Below are 21,266 nucleotides of genomic sequence, written 5' to 3'. Positions count from 1 at the left end.
CCAAACTGATGGTCAACGGGAAGATGCAGGGCATGAAATGCAAATGTCTGTTTTTGGGGTTCCTCCTCCGTGTGATGCGGGTTTACAGGACGAGAAGCTCATCTCTATGTAAATGCGACTGCTTTTGTGAGAATCACATGAATAAATTCTAAAACGTTGAAATAAAAAATCGGATATGCAAATTAGGCACTCATACAGTATATAGGCAGTATTGTCCCATTTTTGTCCTTCTACGATCTTCACCGCCACCGACGAGACAAAGACAAGCAGCGAGTCCTACAGGCCCGGCCGACATTTCCTGACTTGCGAGTAGAAATAATAGAGAAACTGGCTGCTCTTCGGACGGCGGCGTTCCCGCTCGCCGAGCTCGTGTTGCGTCGCGTCCCTCCGTCCGCCTTTTTTTTTTTTTTTTTTTTTGCTTTCCACGATTTGCAACAACAGAAACCACAGCAGCTTTATTCGGAAAGGTTTCACCAACATCAAATACGCTAACGGCTGTAAAGACTCGTCCGCTCGCTTGCGCCGGCGCGTTACCGGCGTGGCTAGCAGGCGTTTGCAGCGATCCTGAGAGACGTCCAGGGAACACAGAGATGTTTCGTGGAAGCAAATCCTGCAGCGGGACGTCCGGCTGTTAGTCCTTTAGAGGAGAGAGGTAAAGTTCGTGTCTCGGGTCCGCTGAGCGCTCGCCGTGGTCAGATGTAGTACTCCTTCATGGCGTCCCGGCCCGAGTTGTGGAGGTGCAGCTCTGTCCTGTAGTCCGTGTACGTGCTTTGCGTGTTCTCCTCCTTGATGCCGGCGCTCCTCTGGGCCCGCCGCTGCTGGTAGAGGAGGCGGCTGATCGCAGCCAGAGCGCACACGGAGATGAAGACCACCGCCGTGACCACACCTGAGGGGTGGAGCAGGGGAGGCGTGTCAGTGGGCTTAAAGGTGAGGGCGGCGACAGTGACGTGCGTTAACCGAACAAACAGGAAACTACATGTCGACTGGTGCTAAGCTAAACGCCGCACTGTCGTCGCCCATGACCCGGAGAACGCGTCAAGGTCAAATGGTGCGCCTCCCGCTTCTTTCGTTCACGCTTGTTGATCCAGGGAGGGGGAGGCGACTTTGAACGCGGCGTGCACAACCAACGTCCAACAAACGCTGCCAGGTACGCCTTCAGTCAACACATAAATAATAAAGTACAGGCGGTTTATTATTGGACGCAGAGATCATTAAATCTGAGCCAAGTATTGCTGCTTCGACATCACTGCCCACCTGCGAGGCGTAATTAGGCCACGACGCGCCGAGCTTCTCCCATTTATCTGTTTTTTATGCTTCTAGTATTATCACAGCGTCCTTGATTGTGTTGTTTGACAGCATTAACTTTTTTTTTATTAGTATTTATTGCATTCTATTGACGATAATTACAGCGAACCCAGAGGTGATTAGGGATCCATTTCTTGTCAGAAGTTAGATCAGGTGATTGATACCACCCTCGTGTCGCCGTGCGAAGCGTGGGTGAACGGCGACGGCTCCGGGCTGGGAAATTCATCAAGCCCCACAAAATGGAAAATAGTTTTCAAACGAGGAATGAAGGATACGCCATATTCTGATAAATACTCAAGATGCATGATACTCAAAGTTTTTTTGTTTTTAAACATGAGAAGAACCAGGCTGTTTCCTATGTCTCCCAGACTTTATGCTAAGCTAAGCTTAGCACCTCCTTCCTCAAGGTCATCATCCTCATCATCATCATCTGGATAAAAGCATTCTCTAAAACAAATCTGACGGTTTAGTGCATCTTGATTTAAAGTTACTTTATGACAAACTAAAAAGATAAATACTTTATTGGATTCAGGCGCAGAGGCGACTTCTTCGTTGGTGTCAAACCGAAGAGGAGAGAAATACGGACCTGCTATTACCGCCAGATCCCTCTGGGTGGCGCTGCCTCGCTGCTCCTTGTCTTTATTTGCCGTTACGGTTTGATCTGAAGAAGAAGAAGAATGAAAGACACAGTCATAAACCTGTGCTCCGTATCTTAGCTAAGCTAAGCTAATGCTAAGACCAACCCAACCCTAACCCTAACCCCTCTGCTAGCGCTGGTTTTCACCTTTAGCCGGTCGTATTTACCACAATTTTAATGCGCGAGGATTAAATGAATTCAGTTTTTGGGCGATTTCTGGCACGGCCTCCATGTTTTATGATGGATTCTTTATAGGTCGTGGCGCTTTGGCAGTGATGCTCAGAAACTGGCCTACGAGAGCGACTGGCGCTGCCTCTGCTGACGCTAATGAACCGACCTGCGCCGACCATCAGGAACCCTGGGAGGGTTCTCCCTGCTTCCGATATTCGGTCGGCGCATGGAATATGTTTGACCGATTAGCGCGGAGAAAAAGGTGCTGGAGAAAGAGACACAAGAGATGAGTCCTGACGGAATATTTATTCCTGTTGCCTCTATTCGAGAAGAGCAACCGGCGAACGCTGGAAAATGAACTCTCTTAAGCTAAAACGAAGATTTGTTGTGCGAGAACTGTGGGGTGTCTCATGATGCACGTGTCACTGCAGAGTAAGAATAGTAGCACATCTGTCTCTGCCAGACAGGCGACAGAAAAAAACAGTTTAGCGTATACGAGTCTGGTTCATGCGTGGTTGGTGTGTTAGCTGCTATTTAAGCTGCACAACGAGGAACAGTTAGCCGGTTAGCTGTTAATTAAGCTGCACAACGAGGAACAGTTAGCCGGTTAGCCTCTATTTAAGCTGCACAACGAGGAACAGTTAGCCGGTTAGCCTCTATTTAAGCTGCACAACGAGGAACAGCCCTGTGGTGACATTTTCGCAGGTTAGCAGCTAGTTTTGCAAGTTAAAAATCCATCATACCCAAAAATTAACATATCCTCGCTTTCACACCGACAATGTTTTCACAGTGAAAACCTCAATCTGGGATCTCAAATGATGCAAAACGATTTATTTATTGTGACGCTCCAGCTCCAACGGTTCCATGGTCTAACCATTATCTTTTAAAGGTCACCGTTAGTCAGTGCAGGTCAGCATAATGTTCTCACGCTTCAGAGGCAACAGCTTCGTTATACCTAAGCTGCCAACAGTCCAAAGTAATTAGCATGTTGCTACAGGAACCAGATAACCGGGCAACAGCTCTCTTAAACATATAGCTGTAAAAACAAACCCAGCGCCTTCTGCTTTGGGTGGAAAATTCCCACGCAGTCTTGACTTCAGTCTGCACGCCGTGTCGGCTAACAAGGTGACGCCGCATGATGCGGCGAGCCGAGATTCACCGCAGCCAGAGAGAAAGCGCCGGAGCGCGGCAGCTGCCTGAGGCGGCCGCCCGCCGAGGAGACATTCATTAGTCCCGGACGGTCTTTGTTGACTAATTTTTTTAAAATTCTTCTTTGATTAATCGGCGAGTCCATGAAACGTCAGTTAATTATGGAAATAGCCTGCCGTGGTTTTCTGCTCCCGCGATCCATCTTAAAATATCACGTGTTTAAAAAAAATGCACATTTGATCAGAGATTCCTGCAGAAAAAGTAGATTTTAAACAATAAAGGTGGTTTATTTGATTATTATTCCTGTGCAGCGTGTGTGTGTGTGCGCGTGCGCGTGCCTTACCTTGCAGAGTGTGTGACGTGGATTCTGCCAGCGCGCCACAGTTTGACTCAACCAACGGGCCGCGGATGGTCACCAGCGAGCTTCCTCGGTTCGTCAACGCCGCCTTCAGCGGCGCCACGTGGTTGAACTGGACCGAGGAGAGGCAGCCGATGAAGCCTTTGGACGCCGCTTGCATCACTTTCTCGCTCAAGTGCTCCGTCCCTACGGAGGAACGGGCCACGGTCAAAAACGCGACGAGCAACGGAGACAAGAATGACAAGATAAAGACAGGAAGTGGCGAATGAAAGGAAAATGGAGGCGGGGGGGAGTTTTCCGGCTATTTTCCGAACATGACGGGAGGACTTACCGATGACTTTCCCCAATGTCAGGGATCTGATTAGGATCAGCTCTGCATCAGATGACAGTGTGTACTTTGTGTGGATATCCTGGTCGATCTGGTCGAGTGGAGGGAAATCAAATAACAAGCCGATTACAAGAAATCCAAGCCGAGCTAACAGCGCCGCCGGCAGCGCCAGCGCATCACAATACGTTACGGATCCACAGCGGCGTTCTCTCAGACCATATCCGGCCCCAGGTGGGGTTCCGGGGAGTTTCGACCTGCCACTTCTGCGCTGCGTCGCGTCGCTTGGTGAGCGCTACAAAAACGCCGCAGGGTCGATATTAGCAATATTAGCGGAGCGTAATCCAGAAATCCTCTCTGGCGCTCAAAGATAAGCATAAAACTTTCCATAAAGAATCCCACACTTTTTCCGCCAGTCCCAAATCTCAACCTAAGCCCCGCCCCCTCCATTCGCGGGACAGAAGGAGGAACGGGGACCTTCTAGACCCTGCACTCTGATTTCCCTGATTTTATTCCAGCACAACTGAAGGTTTAGTCCGGAACGACGGCCGAGGAGTGAAGCTGGCGAACAAATCAATAAGTAAAGATTAAGCAACGCACGTCCGAAGCTAATGAGCGCAGGTCGGCTAATTCCTCAAACCTTTAAATTGATCGTTCCAAAATTCCTCGTAAAGTTCACCGCTTCCTTATTCGTAAGTTCGGCCCGGATGACGACCCGGCTTGGAGTTCAGAACCGCTGCAGAATCTACCCCTCCCACCTCAGAGCAGGCGGGCGTCTCCTGGGGGACTACGACGCCCACAAGGCATCGCGACGGGGTTTGGTGAACTGCGAGAGATGCGTCGCCAGGACGACAAAGACAGCAGCTTAAATGCAGCTGGCGTTCATTCATTGGGTTCGTGACCCCCTCCCCTCCCCGTGGCTACAGTCGAGCTCATTTAGCCTGAGCATCACTCAATGCACCCTCTCACGCGGCGCCAGTCGCCACACAACGCTCAGAAATGACCCCGCTTTTAATCAGAGGGGAAGCAAAAAGGCGAGGCGGGGATTTAAAAAAGGCGGCGCCGCCGCCGCTGTGACTTCGCTCTTGTGTCATTGATCATCGTCTTGAACTCTGAGGGAGGGGGGGCGTGTTCGGCACCACTCGCCTGGACGTAGAGGTTTTTCCCCACGCGGTGCATTCGGATTCGATGGAGCCGCCCATCCGCCAGGTTGTTGGGGGCGGGGCTGAACACGTCTGGACTCCTGTCCGTCTGGAGGCGATACCAGATCTGCAGACTCCCTGGATGTAAAAAAAAAACGACCAGCATCAGATGGTGAAACCCTATCAGCCGATTGGCTCTCGCGCTCCGAGCGCGCACACGTGGCATTAAAGCGCTCCGTCGGAGAAGACGATACGGACGCGTATTTATAGACAGAGCCCTCCATCCGACCTCCATCCGTCGCCTTCTGAGATCTCCATCGCTCGGCTCGCCCCTCCCACGCAGGATCAGTCAATATGTGCTCGGGTGTTTCCTCCCACACGCACACCATCGCCGCCAGATCGTGGTGTCAGCGCGGCGTGCATTGTCAAGTGGAGCTCGGTCAATATCACAATCCCCGGCCTGGACGTGAAGGGCTTTGTGCTGCGAGTCCTTTTTAAATCCTGAGAGCGCCGCCTACGGATGGAGGTCACCGCCGATGAAGCGTCTCGTCTGCCCTTCGGTGTTTACAGGAGGCCCGGATTGGACACGAAAGGGGCACATTAGGACGCCGCCTCTGAGCCGCGGGCCGGAGCCTTTGATCTTCAGAGGCTCCCTCTTGGGTCTGGTGGTTTCTGCAGGAGCATCCCGTTAGAGATAAGATCGCTCGCCTGCAGAGCGGCGGGGTTAGAACTGGTCCCTCTGTCTGACCCTTGAACCCTGAATGAGCTCTAACGGGAGGTGCAGAGTCTCCTTTAATGCGCATTTCTTGAATTTAGTGGGATGCATTGTCGCATTTTCGCGATGCATTCCACAGCAACAAACGCCGGAAAACGCTTCATGCAGAAGCTAAAGTTAGCAACGCGCCGTGGAGGCGGAGCTACGCTTCACGCTGGCAGATACGGGACCAGAGCAACGCACCGCAGCTTCCTCGCCGTCAGCCTCTTGTCTTCTTCAGAATATCAATAAATGTTAAATTTACCCAAAAGGAGATCTTGAGGTTTCCAGGAAATTACATTTTCATGCCAGCGGCGGCAGAAATAAATGTCAATTGGTTCTTCCCGGAGTTCAAAGAGGAAAACTGCGATGGTTAAGTGTGCAGCAGGGCGATAATTAAAGCCAGTTCGATGACACAGACGTGCACGTACACGGAAGGGACGGGAACACCGGAGGTAACCGTGGAAACACAAACAGTCCTCACAACCCGGGTACCGGTGTGTATTCAATTATTTCTTCTAGTTTTTTATTTTGTGCATTTTATTTATGAATATTTGTGACACACTTATGTATTTGTGTTTTACTCGTCATTTAGAATTACTGCTACTGTACCGCAGTACTACAAGACGTTCACACAAAGGTCATCCGAGCTTCTTAACCGGAATAAGTTTGGATTCCGTGTCGGCTTTCGCCACGAAATAAATCGTCATTTTCTCTCTACAGCCGTCGCGTTTAATCACATCACTGTGATTTACACTGAGGGCTTAAGAACCTGAAGGCAACACTAAAGGTTTCGGATGTCACACGCTGCATTTCCGTCTCCATATGCGTTGCCATGGCGACATATACTGAATCTGACAGGGTGAGAAGAGAGCCGATGCTAAATCCTATCCCCTCCGCGTGCGTCTGGGACTATATTTATCGTCCCTCTCCTACCGTTTCTGGCCAGGACGACGGCGATGTACTGCCGGCTGAAGGTGCTGACGGTCAGCAGCATGGCCGGCCTCTGGGAGGTGACGAAGCTGAAGGCCACGTCCTCCCTGGCCCTGCTGCTGCTCTCAGTGGACACGCTGGACGCCTGCGAGCTCCGGTTCTGCATCACGGAGAATGGCTCCTGGAAGGTGTAGGTCACCGAGGACTCCACGTCGAAGGACACCGACACCTCTGGAGGCGGAGAGAGAGAGGAGGAGGAAGAGGAGAAGACTTCAGCACAGGCAGCTCGGCTACGACGGAGATTAAAAGGCTAAAACACACCCGAAGGCACGAGCTGGAAAAATCGACACACCCTTATAGAGAAGAAGCAATGCATTCCTTCAGAGGCGTAGCGGTAGACGCTGCGCTAGCGTACCGAACACCTGCTTAAAAACAGCCGGAAACGCCGATCAGTAGCGTCCAAGGCGTCGCAGCGTCCCCGGATATCTGGGATGTCCTTCGTCTTTGTCGTCCCGGCTGATTGGACAGGTGTACGACGATCGCCTCAGAATGCTAGCGCTAACGGCTAAACGGCGCCGCTAGCAGCGCCGACTGCACACACAAGCTGCAGCACGGATGATCCAGTGTATTAAGGAACCAAATAAACGCCAGGGAGGTCGTGACCTTCCCGAGGAGGCCGTGACCTCCGGCTGGCAGCAGCCCTTGGTGATGAAACAGACATTTCTGCGCGGCGGTCGGATTATCTGCTTCCTGGCGAGGCTGCGGGTTTCATATTCACCAGAAAGGAAACAACGCTGAAGTGTAAATAGTCGTGCGTCTCGCAACCAGAATCCGAATCTCCAGCCTTCGCTGCTTCCTGGCTGCGAGCCGGGAGCCGGGCGCCGGCCCGGTCCGGTCCAGCTCCGGCGGTCCGGTTTGTGCTCGCTCGCTGCAGGAGATCATTCGGGCTAATGCATTTTAAATGATCTTGGAGTCTGGAGTCGAGACAAGTATTAATTGCCTCTCGCAGCCCTTGCATTTTTATTGGCGCGCCGTAATGGAATAACCTCGGCGTGATTGATTATTTGTCCATCGCGATCACCATAAATCGATTAAAGGAATTGCATTAGGCGCGGAGCTGATCAGCACCCACCTTGGTTACAGGTAGAGCCCCCGTAGGCGGACTGGGAGCAGTCGCACACGTAGCCGTTGCTCTTCTCCAGGCACCGCCCCCGGTTGTGGCAGAGGCTGCTGGAGCCGCTGCAGTAGCCGGGGCAACCCGAGCTCACGCCCGGCGTCAGCTTGGCCCTCTCCTCCAGGTCGAAGCTCACGCCGTTGATGGTCAGGGTCCTGATGCAGCCCAGGAAGCCTCTCTGCTGCGACGCCGTCCCCCCTGAGACGAGCGGCGGGCCGTTAGTCACACCTAACGCTCGCATTAAGAAGCTTCTTTGATGTACTTTTTATTCCCGTTATGGCCGAGGATGCGAGTCCTCAGTCAGACAGAATATACAAACATTTCCAACCGATATCAGTGAGAGATGCATTCAGGAGGCACGTAGAAGCTAGCCCCCCCCCCCCCCGCACCAGCTTCAAAGGAAACGATCTGAACCCGTGGACTTTGGTTGAACCGCACGTCTTCAAATATGGATGTCGACACAGCGAAGCTAGAAACGCTAAAACGAAGGCGGCTTCACTTATATTTCACGCCTGGATGGAGGGGTCCCACTCCAAACAGGATGGGGCCTCAGCGACGGTGACCTTCGACCTTTATAAAGAGCCATCGCCTGCTTTCGTTTTGAACTACAACCCATCAAAGCGCGGGAGGAAACGCGCGTCTCGTAAATAAATAAAAGGAGAGACTCCGGCTGGCGGAGCTTTGACCACATGAAGCCATTACGTCCGCTCGGCGTCCGCCTGTTGGACCAGCGTCCTGGCTCCGCCCACAAACAGCACCTGATGAAGGAGTCGCGCCGCATCCGAATCAGACGCCTGGATCGGTTAGCTTAGCTCCTTAGTCTCCCCAAAGAGAATAGTTCCAGCATGAAATCCCTCCCAAGAAGCTCTAAACGCGTTTAACGGCGCGTTTCCTCCACATTACAGGCTTCTGATTGGTCAGAAGCCGATCAGTGCCGCGCAGAGAACGTGCGGCTTCGGTGCATTTTATAGATGCTATGAACGTCTGCAGCGACGGCGTTTATCAGCCATGTTTTATTTGTTAGCTGTGCGACGAAGCGATGCTTTTATTTTTTGTTTTCAAACATCAATAAAAAAAAATGAAAATAAAATAGTTACGGAAATCTAATTAAAAGCGATTTTTATGGTCTGCCGTTCGGCGCCGGTTGTAAAATAAAGGGGAACAGCCGTTTTATGGGCGCCGCACATTAACGCCGTTTCCTTCCATTAGAACCTTCGAACGTTTAAAGGGACGTTAACGGCACCTTCGTAACTTCTCAACAAAACAATTAAAGCTCCAGCTAATGACCCCCCCCCCCCCCCCCCCCCCGAGGCCCACGCGGGACCAACGCTTCCCGCTCTCATCCCGCGCCGATAAATTATTCCTTAAAGTAAATGATCCTCTAAGTGCATGAAGCGAGGCCTAAAATTGAGAACACATGAAAGAAAGACACGTTTCTTTTTTTTTTTTTAATGGCGCCTCCGTCCCCTCTGGAGGGACGGTCTATTATTAAAGGGACATTAAAATGTCAGAGGAGGGAAGAGAAGAAAGAGCGGCGCCGGCAATAATGAAGATATGATCAAACACAGGACAGGCCGGGATTCCTGCGAGTCCACGTCGGCACAAAGATGGAGGACAAACGGGAGCTGAAGCGTCTCTTCACCGCCAAGAGACGCGGGACAGAGGCTTGAACGCCATCGCGCCTGCAAAGGTTGATCCACATTTCTCCCGGCGTTGGGGGGAGAGGGGGGGTGCAACGTGTTGCCCCCGGCGATAAACCCACAGAACATTATCTGCGGCTCTCAGCTCCACCGAGGGTTCCGCTCGCCGCTCATCGTTCGGCTTCTAATTGCCCGCAGAAATGTTTTGGGATCGTTCTCATCGGCATCGACTCAGGAAGCTGCATTAAGTAGGGAATGGCAGACGCATCCCGATACCCGGAAAGCCGCTGGAAACGGACCGCTTCCTGGCCGTCGTCACGGAGACGGGATGGGGGCGCTTTCACTGTCGGTCCTGTCTGTTTAAATCTATTCTTACTATCGTGCTTGTTGTTCTTCTCCTTGTCTTATTCATTTATTTTATCTCCTATTTTCTACTCTATCATTCATTCATTCATCTGCCAGAGGTAGAGCACACCCTGGACGAGTCGCCAGTTCAATGTAGGATTATTATTATTATTACTATTATAATTATAATAATTTACAGCTATTTTTATTATAATTATTTATGAATATTACAATCGTAATTATTATTGCTATTAATATAATAATGATTACCTACTGCTATTATTATTATCAATATAATACTTTATTAATACTATTGCTGTGGTTATTATTAGTATTTATTACTCGCACGGCGGAGCCCTTCATGTCTTTGCTGGTAGCATTCTATAGATATTTAGCATTAGCGGTGTTGCGTCTCTAATACCTTGTTGACCTGTTGACCTGGTGACTCCCCCCCCCCCCCCCCCCCCCGCCCAGGTCTCCTTGTTGGCGACTCCATTCAGCACGGCGTGGACGTAAAAGCCTCGCTTCAGTTCTTCAACGAGCAGCTGAGTATTAATGTCAAGGTTGTGTTAGCATCGTGTTAGCATCGTTAGCAACAGGCTGTAGAAAAACACCCAACTGTGGAATCCGACTGAGAATCTCAGTGGAACCCCAAAAATGAGAGCTAAATCCTCTGTGTCGGACGCCGGCCTACCCACGAACAGCTGGCTGCTGAGCCGGAGGCGGGGGTGTCCGTCGGCCGGCGCCTCCAGGACCCGGAGGGGGAGCAGGTCCACCTGCAGGGACGCCTCCTTCACGTTGCGCTCCGCCCTCACGTAGTGCCACTGGCGATCGTTCAGGGGGAGGTGGGACTTCACGGACAGGACCACCGGCCCGTTACCCACATCAAAGGAGAAGGTCAGCACGGAGGGCGCTGGGAGGAGGACACGCACACACACACGCACACGCACACGCACACGCACACGCACACACACACGGGATGGTCAGGTGAACCGTGGCTTCTCCCGTTCTGATGCAACGTGAGACGTGAAAACGGGATGACCTGGATGGATTCACGAGGGAGCTCAGCCGACAGATCGTCAATACTTCACCGCTTCCTCTGATACTGCAGTAATACACAATGACCTCGAGTATCCTGGAGCTCCTCCTCCCCCCCCAAAAAACGCACCGCAATCAACAGTTTTCTCTCAGACTCCGAGGATTAACAAACGAATCCATGGCGTCCTGCTGGAGGACGTCCTAAACGGCGTCCGACCGGTAGCTTCTGTAGGGCGTCCTGCTGGAGGACGGCGCCCTTTTCACGCGCGCCGCCTTCGAGGACGGTCAGAAAAGGCGACTCACAGCTGAGCTCCACTCTGATGAAGTCCTTCAGGCCCAGGTTCTCCAGGAACACTCCGGAAGGAGCGCCCGTCTTGAAGTGGAAGGCGATGTCGGAGGCGAGCTCGGCCTGCAGGGTCGGGAAGTAGAGGTAGGAGGACTCCTGGTAGAAGGACGCCGCGTTCCATATGGACTCTGGAAGCGAAGGGACACGCAGAAATCGGATTATTTAAAAGCATCGGAATGCTTCTCCTTCAATTTTTCTACAAGACAGGAAAGATTTGAGGAAATTCGACTCCTGATTCGGACGCCCGTCTGCCTCCACTTCCAATCTTAAGAGGTTTTCCGATGGAATAATCGCATCACGCCGTTTCTTCTCTGCGGAATCGGATGAAGCCGTTTTTTTATTTTTTTATTTTAATACGACGTTTCCCGTCGATCGCTGCTTCTCGGCAAACTCTTCCGTTTGAGCCACGCGTGGAAGGAAAGGTCATCGCCGGGCGGCGTGACGGAAATAATCCTGCAGAGCGATTAGAAGCCGTTTGTGTGTCTTCCCAGCTATTCATACCTGCTTTAATTAATTTAGTCTCATTTGCATAAACCGCTCAGATTATGATAATGTCTCATAATGCGGGAGAATTCCTGATTAGTCAACAAAAAGAGGCTTTTAACGGTTTCGTCTCTTTAGACGCGTTTCCTCGTGACACATTTGAGGACTTCAGGAAATGTCGCCGTCTCCAGTTAAAGTGATTCCATCTGACCGAGGATGGAATTTTTGATTCCTCCTGCGAGTCTCATGGAGATCACAGATCCTCAGTGACCCCGCCTGGCGCTCCGGCTCGTACGAGATCCCGGTTTTGGGATCTCTGGACATTTGGATTTCTCCCAACGAGCTGCACGGAGTCATTTCATGTCGGGTTTTATCGGCGCCCGCTCCAGACCGAAGCTGGGAATCGGGGCCTCCGTCTGCAACCGAATCTGTCACGGCAACGCGTCAACGCTGAGGTGATCACCTACTGTCTCCATAGCAACGCAGAGGCCCGATGTGGTAGACGGCCTGCGAGCCCGTTCGGTCGGTGTCTCCAATCACGATCTGGCTCAGCGGTAGGTGCTCCTTGTAGGAGAGGACGCCGGTGTCGTTAGCCCTGTGGCAGAGAAAAAAAGAAATAAATAGGAACACAGAGCCGCCCCCCCCCAGGATGCCTTAATGGGGGTCCAGATAAAGGCGGCCATTCCTCTGCATTAGCGCAGAACGCAGAGTAAACACATTAAAAAGAGAGCAATCTATCAGGCTGCAGACAACCGCCGCGAGGAAATATGCAAACCGGGCCGAGTCGGGAGAAGCTTTCGGGTTCGGATGAACGAACGGGAAACAAACGAACTCCGAGCGGCTCCCGCAGGAAACCGGCCGCCTCGTTATCCGGGTGATCGGTCTGATCCGAAAGCGTGACGTAACGTCTGCGATGTGATGGATCTCCTCGGACGAGACGGATGAATGAAGGGGAAACACTCGATTCTGGATTAATCAATGAACGGACCAATTATTCACGAGTCCCGTCCGTGCAGCCGTTTTAACGGGCGGAACGACCACATCAAGGTGGAGCTTTACGGACGTAACGTCCATTATAAGGTCGTCGACGGAATCACTAAACGGCATCGCCGGTAATCATTTTCGTAATCTCTTAGGAATAACGGAGAGGAAGCAACTCGCGCTTCCGCGGGATCTCGGGAAGCTGGTGTGAAACCGATCGGCTTTGATTTTCACCTTCCGAGGATTCATCGGCGAACATTACGGGTGAATGATCGGCTGGAGTTGGAGCCGCACTCGGTGTGCGATCTGAATGTTACCTCCCGACAGGAAGGTTCCGGATCGAAGCCCAGTGTGACGCCTCGATCGATAACCGGAACCTCTCCGTCCGCCATTTTCAGCTGCCCCCGCCAATTAACTTTTGGCTCATAAGAGGAGACAACATTTTGCTTTTCGCCGTTATCTCTGGATAAGAAAGTTTTCTTCTTCTTCTTCTCAGGATAACAAATTAATCAACTCCCAACCTCCAGATAATGGGATTGTGAAATTAATTGCAGGGGCTAAATGGCTTCGGTGTAATTTACAGTTTCGCTAAAGCTAACGCGGTTCAGCAAAGCGGGGCATCGGGACGGCCGACGGACGAACCGGACCTCGCCACGGCGCCGTTTTTATCCCCGGAAGCATCTCTTCCAGCGAACCAATCAGCTGAGGAACAGACGTTACCAGGCGCCCGCGTCGGCGTCGCAGTTACAGAAGTAGTTCATGTCGACGCAGTTCTCCTCCAGGCTGCAGGAGCACTGCTGGACTCCGGGCAGGAAGCCTCCCCAGTAGCTCCGCCTCTCTCCTTCCCGGTCCAGCCACCAGGACAGCGGGCTGCCATCTGGAAAGACGGATCAGGCGGATCAGACGCCGGAGTCATTACCTCCGCTGTGGGGTTCAGCGGGCCGGCTTCAATCAACCGTCGCACGGCGTGACCCCCCCCCCGCATCGCCGACACGGAAAAAGCCCATTAAACTACATAATAATCGAGGGTCGCATGCCACGCTGCCGTCTTCTGGCCAGGCGTACATTAGCGACGCATTAGTGGTGGTGGGGGGGCGGGGGGGTTATGCAGGGGGTGCACGCGTCCCATTGGTCAAAGCGTGGGTGCATGACAGCAGACAACATCCCATCGCAATCAATTCGCTGTTCGCCCGTGTGAAACTCTGCCCTAGTGCAGATAACACGCCCCCCCCGCACCCGCTGCACCCTCCCCTGAGCTCGATTCAGACGCCGACCAGGTACACAAATAACAAAAGGCAACAATCAATACTTCCTGAAGGAGAGTTGAGTCTCTCCTTTTCCAAATTGGCTCGATATTGGCCGGCCTTGTTGACGGGCGGAAAGCAAATGCGTCTTATTTGCTCGTCGGCGGCTACGAGCGAGGGCCGACCTTTTCACAGGCGGTCCGCGATGCTCGTTACGGTTTGCGTTTGCGGTTGCGAAGGAGCGGGCAGGAACTCCCTTTAAAGGTCCCGACGTCGACCCGGATCCCGGCTAAGACCCAGTGGGTCACTCCCTGACCTTTTGAGCAACCCGGCGACCAGACAGACAAACCAACAGACGGATGAAGGAAAGACGTGACCTCCTCGGTGCTTCCTGGAGGTCAACGGTCAACGCCGACCTTTTTCTGGGCAAGTACGAGCCTGCAAAAAGGGCGTTTCGCTGCTGCCGTGAATATTCGCCATCGCGCTAAAAGTCCTCGGATTCATGACAGGTGTTAAAAAACGAGCTTTAAATAACGAGAATGCACGAGGTCGCTTTACAAACGCATTAAACAGGCGAACGTCTGCGGCAGGAGATACAAGTTGCACAACCCAAGTCCTCCACCGGGGGTGAACTTCACAAGATCTTGGTACACGTCTGCACCTTCAGTCCCGGAAGGCGGCTCCCGCCAGCTGTGCTGCTTGTTCCTCCCTCCTCCCTGTAAATTAGCGCGGTAAGTGCAACGCTGTCTAATAATTCATTGATGTATGTTCCCTGTCCAAAGTGACATCATTTGCGTGTCCATGTTTGGGAAAATGAGACGCAAAGAGACATGTCCCCTTTTTCATCTGCACTGAAACGGCCACAGCAGAGGCATCCTCGGCGCGGCTCGCTGTTCACGCAGCGAGGAGAAGATTGCCCGTGCTCCTCTTCTCTTTGATGTCGGATGCAATAATGACCTTGTTTTCCCATGCAGGGAACGAACAGGGAGAATCCGGGACTTCATGAATGTTTCACGATTTAAGAGCAAACGCCGTCGGAGCCGGAGACGTTTGAGGTTTGACGTTTTATTGGGAAGAACAACAAGCAGAAGCTGGGCGTCCCGGAGAAACGAGAGACTTCCAGTTCCAAACAAAACACGCCAAAAGCTCAGCCTGGCGAGCAGCCAATCGTCTTGCAGGATCAACGCACTATTCGTTTTGCGCCGGCCGATGCCGAAGACGCGAGGAGGAAAGCAAACCTCAGACAATCCAGGATGTGCGTCTACGGCGAGAATAAATTAAAATAAAAGACAAAACATTTGATTGGAGCTGCGCCGCATCGCCTTACGTCAGCAGCGGCGTCATATCAAACAAGCAAGAGGCACGGAGGCGCCGGAGGAAGGCGGGCATCAAACGGGAAGCCCAAAACCACAACAGCAACACAAATCCAGAAGCAGGAAGCTAATAAGACCAGGGTGAAGCTAATCAGCAGCCCCAGACGTGGGGGAAGGGGGGGGGGGGCTCAGACAGGAAGTGTAACATTAAAGATGAAGAAAGCTGCAGAGATGATAAAGAAGGAATAAACCACACTCTTCCGTGAAACAGTCAGATCTGACATGCCTTCAGTTTGTACCTCCAATTAAAGACTTTCCGTTTCATCCTTCATTAAATGGGCTTTATGGCTGTCAAACTATCTCATATCCAACTGTTTATGCAGAATATGGACACGACGGCGTGTAAAAAATGTCCAACTTGTGTTTTGGTTCGTTATCTTTTAAACTCGGTGACCTCTTGGAACCGCCATTCAGCTTTTCTGCAGATTATAACGGACGTTTTTGGTTCTGTTCCCTAGCTCGAGCTGAGGAGGGACCAAGGCTCACCTTTGGTGTTAAAGAGGCGGGACTTCTTGCAGTTGTAAACCACTTCCTGTTGGCACTGCTCGGACCCGGACACGACGGCGCGGAGCTGCTCCGCCGAGGCGCTGTAGTTTAGCGACATGATGTGAGGCTTGTGGACAGACGAGCCTTGGACTGTAACTGCAGCTGGGACGTTGTGCGACAACACCGTCCACACCTTCTCCTCTAAACAAAGGAAACACAAACAAATCCGTTAGCATAAAGCCCCAAAACAACACCTCAAAAAACACCTTGTAGCGCACGTCGTTAGCTTAGCACACGCTCATTAACACCACGACTTTACCGTCCCACTACGTCCACCTGCTAACAATGTGTCCCATTGGTCCACACCTCTAATTACAACTGTGTAAAAGTGACGCTCAATGCTAGCACGAACCCCGCTACGTCTTGTGCGTTAGCGTCAGCACATCGTTAGCACTGCCTGGATACAAACAGGCATATTTTTATTGATTTATTTTCTACTGCAATCAATTAGTTCAAAGGTAAATATTTTTACTTCAGCAATTAAATAATCTCACATTCAGGAGTTGACAGAATATTAGCATTGCTAAGTTTAGCTAACAGCGGTAGCATCACAGAAAAGACTCAAACCCGCCGAGAGAGGATAACTTGGGAAAACTTTATAACAAGTCAATTAAAGATTAAAAAAAAACTGCTTTCAAGTACATATAATTATTAATATTCTTTGTTGTTCTTTCTTTGGATCCCCATTAGCTCCCACGCAGCGGTTGTTCATCTTCCTGGGGTCCGATTAAAATAAGCAGTCAAATTAATTACCAGAATAAAAGATGTGCATGATGTTAAACACATGATAAAAAACCTGGATGTGAGAGTTTATGATGAAAGAAAGATGGAATGTCCCAAACAAGTATTTTAGTTTAGCTGCCGCAGCTAGCCACGATAGCGTCTGGCTTCCGCACAAGAATCTGTAATTCAAACAAATAGTTAAGCCTGCAGCTACTTTTTAAAGTTCACAAGCAAAAGATTAATGAGCTGATAAAAACCTGTAGTATTACAGTGGCTGTTTGGATTTATCTCGTTGCTATGACCCATTTGAGCGTCACTCTCTCAGCGCCGTTCATTAGCGAGTCGGTGTTGTTGGCATTTCCTGCTGGCATTTTAACTAATCCGACCAGAAGTCGAACGAACGCGCGGCGCGGCCTTCCGAGCGACGATTCCCCACGATGTGTGCAAAAAGAACGTTCCCCGGAATCCCATCTCGGCAGCATTTCCCTTGCAAATTCCGATGCATTTAAATGCAAAAAAGCATCGAAGGGTTTTGTCCGATAAAATGAGAAATGAGACGAGGAATCCTTCCGTTTCCATTAGTGGGTTTCGTGTTTACTCGCCGTGAGAGAGAATCCCTCCCCCACTTTGAGATCGTTCACATCAGGTTGTCAGGCTTAGGCTTATTTACATTGCTAATAGACTGCTTAATTGAGGTCAACTTGAGGCGCCGCATTATTCCGGAATTTTGAGGGGGGAATCTAGAACGGCGTTCCCCTTTGTAGCATCACAGGACGTTAACCTTGACGAGGACAAAGAAGCCGAGGAAGTTGTGACAGCTCCGTCATGAATGCTGTCTCCACGGTGTCAAAACTCAACCGAGTGTGTTTTGTCCTGCACGTCAACAGGACTGTGGATCAGGTTGCGTCCCGCCGTCTCCCTGTCGGATGTCACGTCCCAGGTGACACCGAGACGGCAGGTGTGACGGCGCAATAAGGAAGGTCTGGGTTTCAGAGGATGGTTGATTTCACCCTAGTAACGGGATAGCTCAGTATGCTGCCGAAAAGGGGTGTTTAGAAGGATTTCATGCTGATCAGGTGATATCTGGAATTTGATATGGACATTCTTGGTCCCCAGGAGATGGACCCCAATGCTTCCCTTAGCCCTTGCTGTTTCTTTGATGGATGGAGGGTTGGTGGGCATCTAGTGCTCCAGGACATCCTCCAAAAGACGTGGTAGAGAAGAAGAATCCCCAGAATGCTTTGCAAACAGAGGCGCGAAGGCGAAAGGCTGATCCAGTAAAAGAAGAAGAACATAAATGTTGACCATCTTCACAAATAACCTCAAGAATATTCACAGGAGTGTCTGATTAGTGTGGAAGCAAATGTCGTCGGAGTCGAGGGGCGAGACAGGAAGGGAGGGACTCCGTAGGACGAGGAGTCGGGGGGGGGGGGGGGGGGGCATCGAGTCAAATCACAATCACCTAATGAGCGGATTGAGAGACGCATCCTGGACACTCTTCATCCACGGTTCAGAATGTCAGTCTCTCAAACATAATTTAATGGCAGGCTGCCATGAAATGCTCCTAATGAGGCCGCGCTCTCGTGCAAATCGTTCCCCCTGGGGGGGGGGGGCAATAATCAGGCTTTAGACTCGGAAGCTTGTTACGCCCCACTCTTGTCGTGACACTTTTTAAATTTACGACGCTTCAACTTCTAATGATTCCAAGGGAAACATGAAAAGCACAAGACGGTTTTCTTGTTGGTCGCCCCCCCCCCCGGTGTCATCGCTAAACAAACAGGTCCAGCGTGAAAACAGCCCGAAGACGTGGCAACGAAAGCATTTCTGTGGCGCTCCCACTCCCAGGAACCGTCTGGAGCGGCTGCAGTGATTTATTACTGGACGGCTAACTGTCGGTTCCCGGAGGTACGGATCGATCCGGGCCAACGCTACGTGAGCGGACTCTTTACTCCCGGCTTTCAGACAGTTCTCAGAGGATCTCAGGGAAGAGTAAAGGTGACAGCATGTGAACCGCAATGATCTCACCTGTCATGTTGCAGTACACCTGCGCGGGCCCCAGGGGGCCACTCCCATCCGGATCAATGGCGTAGAAGCCCGAGGAGCTGCCAATCAGCTTGTAGGCCTCACAGGACGACTCGTAGATGGCTGGAGGAAGCAAAGTGGGTGGGGTCAGGAATAAGCACTGCCCTGACTTTACTAGCTTGTTGTTAGCTTATCGTTTCCCACCCTATAAAAAGCTGGGTGCCACCGTTTTTAATATCACATTTACATACGTGACAAACGACCAAAAGGCAAGCCCCGCCCCTATGTCGGCATAGGTGTGCATGCACGATATCTTAAAACGTTCACGCCGGATTGCGTTGCCTCGCACGTCTTCTAACATGCGATTCTAAAACGGGACGAAAACAGGTTTCACACATTAAGCCGGCGTGACTTCATCTGGAATGATGCTGGGTCACCATGGTAACATCAAGGTGTGAGCTATGCCCCGGGTGTAACGATAATCTCCACCGTTGCCGTAGCGATGAGCTACACATCAGTTCACATGTGTGTGTCTTCACTAACGATAACGACGCATTTATTCAACGGGGCCTTGATTATGGCGCGAAGTGGACAAAAGCCGGCGACCCGCGTGTCGGCTGATGAACCGCAGCGAGGAGATTATTTCTAATTGTGGTAATTTAAATAATTAGAAACCTTCATCTGCTTGAAAAATCAAGATTCCACTTGACATTTAGACTTTTTAATTTTTCTCCAGCTGCTGGAAATATTTTTAAAATCAGCAGAAGCTCTTATTTGTCATTTGTGCTCAGACATGCGCAGAAAACGTGTCGCACACGGTTTCTGCAAATATCAAAGTCACGTTGGGAGGATCGTCAAAAAGAATGAGGCGCACGAGGAAAAAGCGGAGCCGGAAAGTCTGAAGCTAAAAAAGAAAAATAGAGCAAGGTCACGCCAGGTTGAATTCGGGCAGGTTCTCGTTTTTGCTTTAGAAAGCTCAGAGCAAGACAAGTGTGCGTGTGTGTGCGTGTGTGTGTGTGCGTGCTGAATCAAATGACACAGTTCAGTACGCCCGGAATATACGGGGAGGTGCAGAGGGTTTAATGGCAGACTTGAGATTAGGTGAAAAACGAGATGGACTGCTCACAGTTGTGACAGGTCGCCCCGGAGTAACCTGTTCCCGAACAGTCGCAGGAGAAGGAGCTCCACATCTGGGAGCAGCGGCCTCCGTGTTCGCACAGGTTGGGAAGGCATCTGGAAAAACACGACACAGTTTCAACGCGGCGGCGGCGGCTCGGTTCCGTGATGGATGGAGTCTGGCTATCGCTTTGTTTAGTCTGCAGAAACTCAGAGGATGTAACGGAGAACGCTGTTTTTGTGTTATAATGCATTTATAACGCATTATAACGCCACTCTTAAACACAAGCAGAATGTTTCTGATGCACTACATCGACATGAATAAAACGTTATAGATGTGACGTAATGAATTGTAATCTCAAGGCTCTCGTGGACATTTCTGGTTCTAAAGTTGAACTTTTAAGCTTATGATGCGTCACGACTGCTATCAGACATGCACCCATTAGTACTTGATACAATCACTATGAAGGGTATTGCAGTATTATAGCATACTGTGAATCCTCACTCCGGCTTATGTGTGCATAAGCAGACACAACGTGTTATAACACATCCTGTTATGTTAATGCCGCAGAGACAATTATCTGCGTTCGAGTGAGGTTATAAAGCATTACGACGCCTCATAGCACGTAATAGATGCGAGCTTCACGTTGGCATTAATCCAGGTCGAAGACGAGCACGTTCAGAACGGCGCTTTACGCAGGTGAATCGAACCGTCTCCTCGTCTCTGAAACGCTGTTTAATCTCCCGTGTTTAGGAATGACGTTAAACTGTAACCGTTTTACGGCGGCAAAAACCCACCAAAACATCACGCGAACCTCTCAGGCGTTTTTATTAGGTAGCAATAAAGAGACTTCTTTTGTTGGTGTTTGCAAACCTGATCTTTTATTTATCAGCCGAGCGACACCCCTGCTCCTTTTATTCTCTCCTATGCAATTACGAACAGTCGCTTCGGAACTCGCCGAACAGACTAATTTGCTGTTTATTCATGTTTCATTTAAAAAAATATCCCAAACAACCGTGAAACGACTGCGTCTCATAGCGTGTGCCCTTTATTTGAATTTAAGAAACGCTGACACTGTCAAGGCGTTTCTCTAAAAATAAAAGCATTACCGTCACCTTCAGACTCGACTGCCTGTTAATGGGATTTTGACACAATGAGCGCTTCGCAGAAATTTCAAACCGCACTTCTGATTAATAGTCCCTTCCCCGAGCCTCCTTCAGTTTCACATAATTGCCAGCCTGTCTAGCATGCATCTATAATTTCATACACTTTCATCTCCCACCGATGAACGGCAGCGGCGCGCCCCCCAGCCGCAACACGGATGAGGTTGCAGCCGCTGGTTTAATTACCATCAAGCTATTTTCTGTTGTTTTCATGGGGGGGGGGGGGGGCACTTACAGGTCATGGAATTACAGTGGTCGCCACAGTCACAATGCTTAATTATCCACAAAGAAGAAGTG

At 50.8% G+C, this 21,266-nt stretch overlaps 1 protein-coding gene across 1 annotated transcript in view; it reads right to left on the bottom strand.

The window, feature by feature from the left end:
• Positions 1-692: 692 nt before the first annotated feature.
• LOC137902658 (contactin-associated protein-like 5) overlaps positions 693-21,266 on the bottom strand; it is a 37,875-nt gene continuing 17,301 nt past the window's right edge. Inside the window, exons 10-23 of the mRNA XM_068746746.1 lie at positions 19,816-19,922; positions 18,693-18,812; positions 15,885-16,085; positions 13,502-13,658; positions 12,268-12,395; positions 11,275-11,445; positions 10,628-10,846; positions 7,907-8,146; positions 6,778-7,005; positions 5,092-5,225; positions 3,952-4,039; positions 3,606-3,806; positions 1,892-1,966; positions 693-886 (exon numbers count right to left, since the gene is read on the bottom strand). Of these exons, the coding sequence (XP_068602847.1) occupies positions 693-886; positions 1,892-1,966; positions 3,606-3,806; positions 3,952-4,039; positions 5,092-5,225; positions 6,778-7,005; positions 7,907-8,146; positions 10,628-10,846; positions 11,275-11,445; positions 12,268-12,395; positions 13,502-13,658; positions 15,885-16,085; positions 18,693-18,812; positions 19,816-19,922 (2,263 nt within the window). The remainder of the gene's footprint in view (positions 887-1,891; positions 1,967-3,605; positions 3,807-3,951; positions 4,040-5,091; positions 5,226-6,777; positions 7,006-7,906; positions 8,147-10,627; positions 10,847-11,274; positions 11,446-12,267; positions 12,396-13,501; positions 13,659-15,884; positions 16,086-18,692; positions 18,813-19,815; positions 19,923-21,266) is intronic.

Source organism: Brachionichthys hirsutus, chromosome 12 (assembly GCF_040956055.1).
Source record: "Brachionichthys hirsutus isolate HB-005 chromosome 12, CSIRO-AGI_Bhir_v1, whole genome shotgun sequence".
Classification (NCBI taxonomy): Eukaryota; Metazoa; Chordata; class Actinopteri; order Lophiiformes; family Brachionichthyidae; genus Brachionichthys; species Brachionichthys hirsutus.
This window is presented reverse-complemented; position numbering and strand designations above follow the sequence as displayed.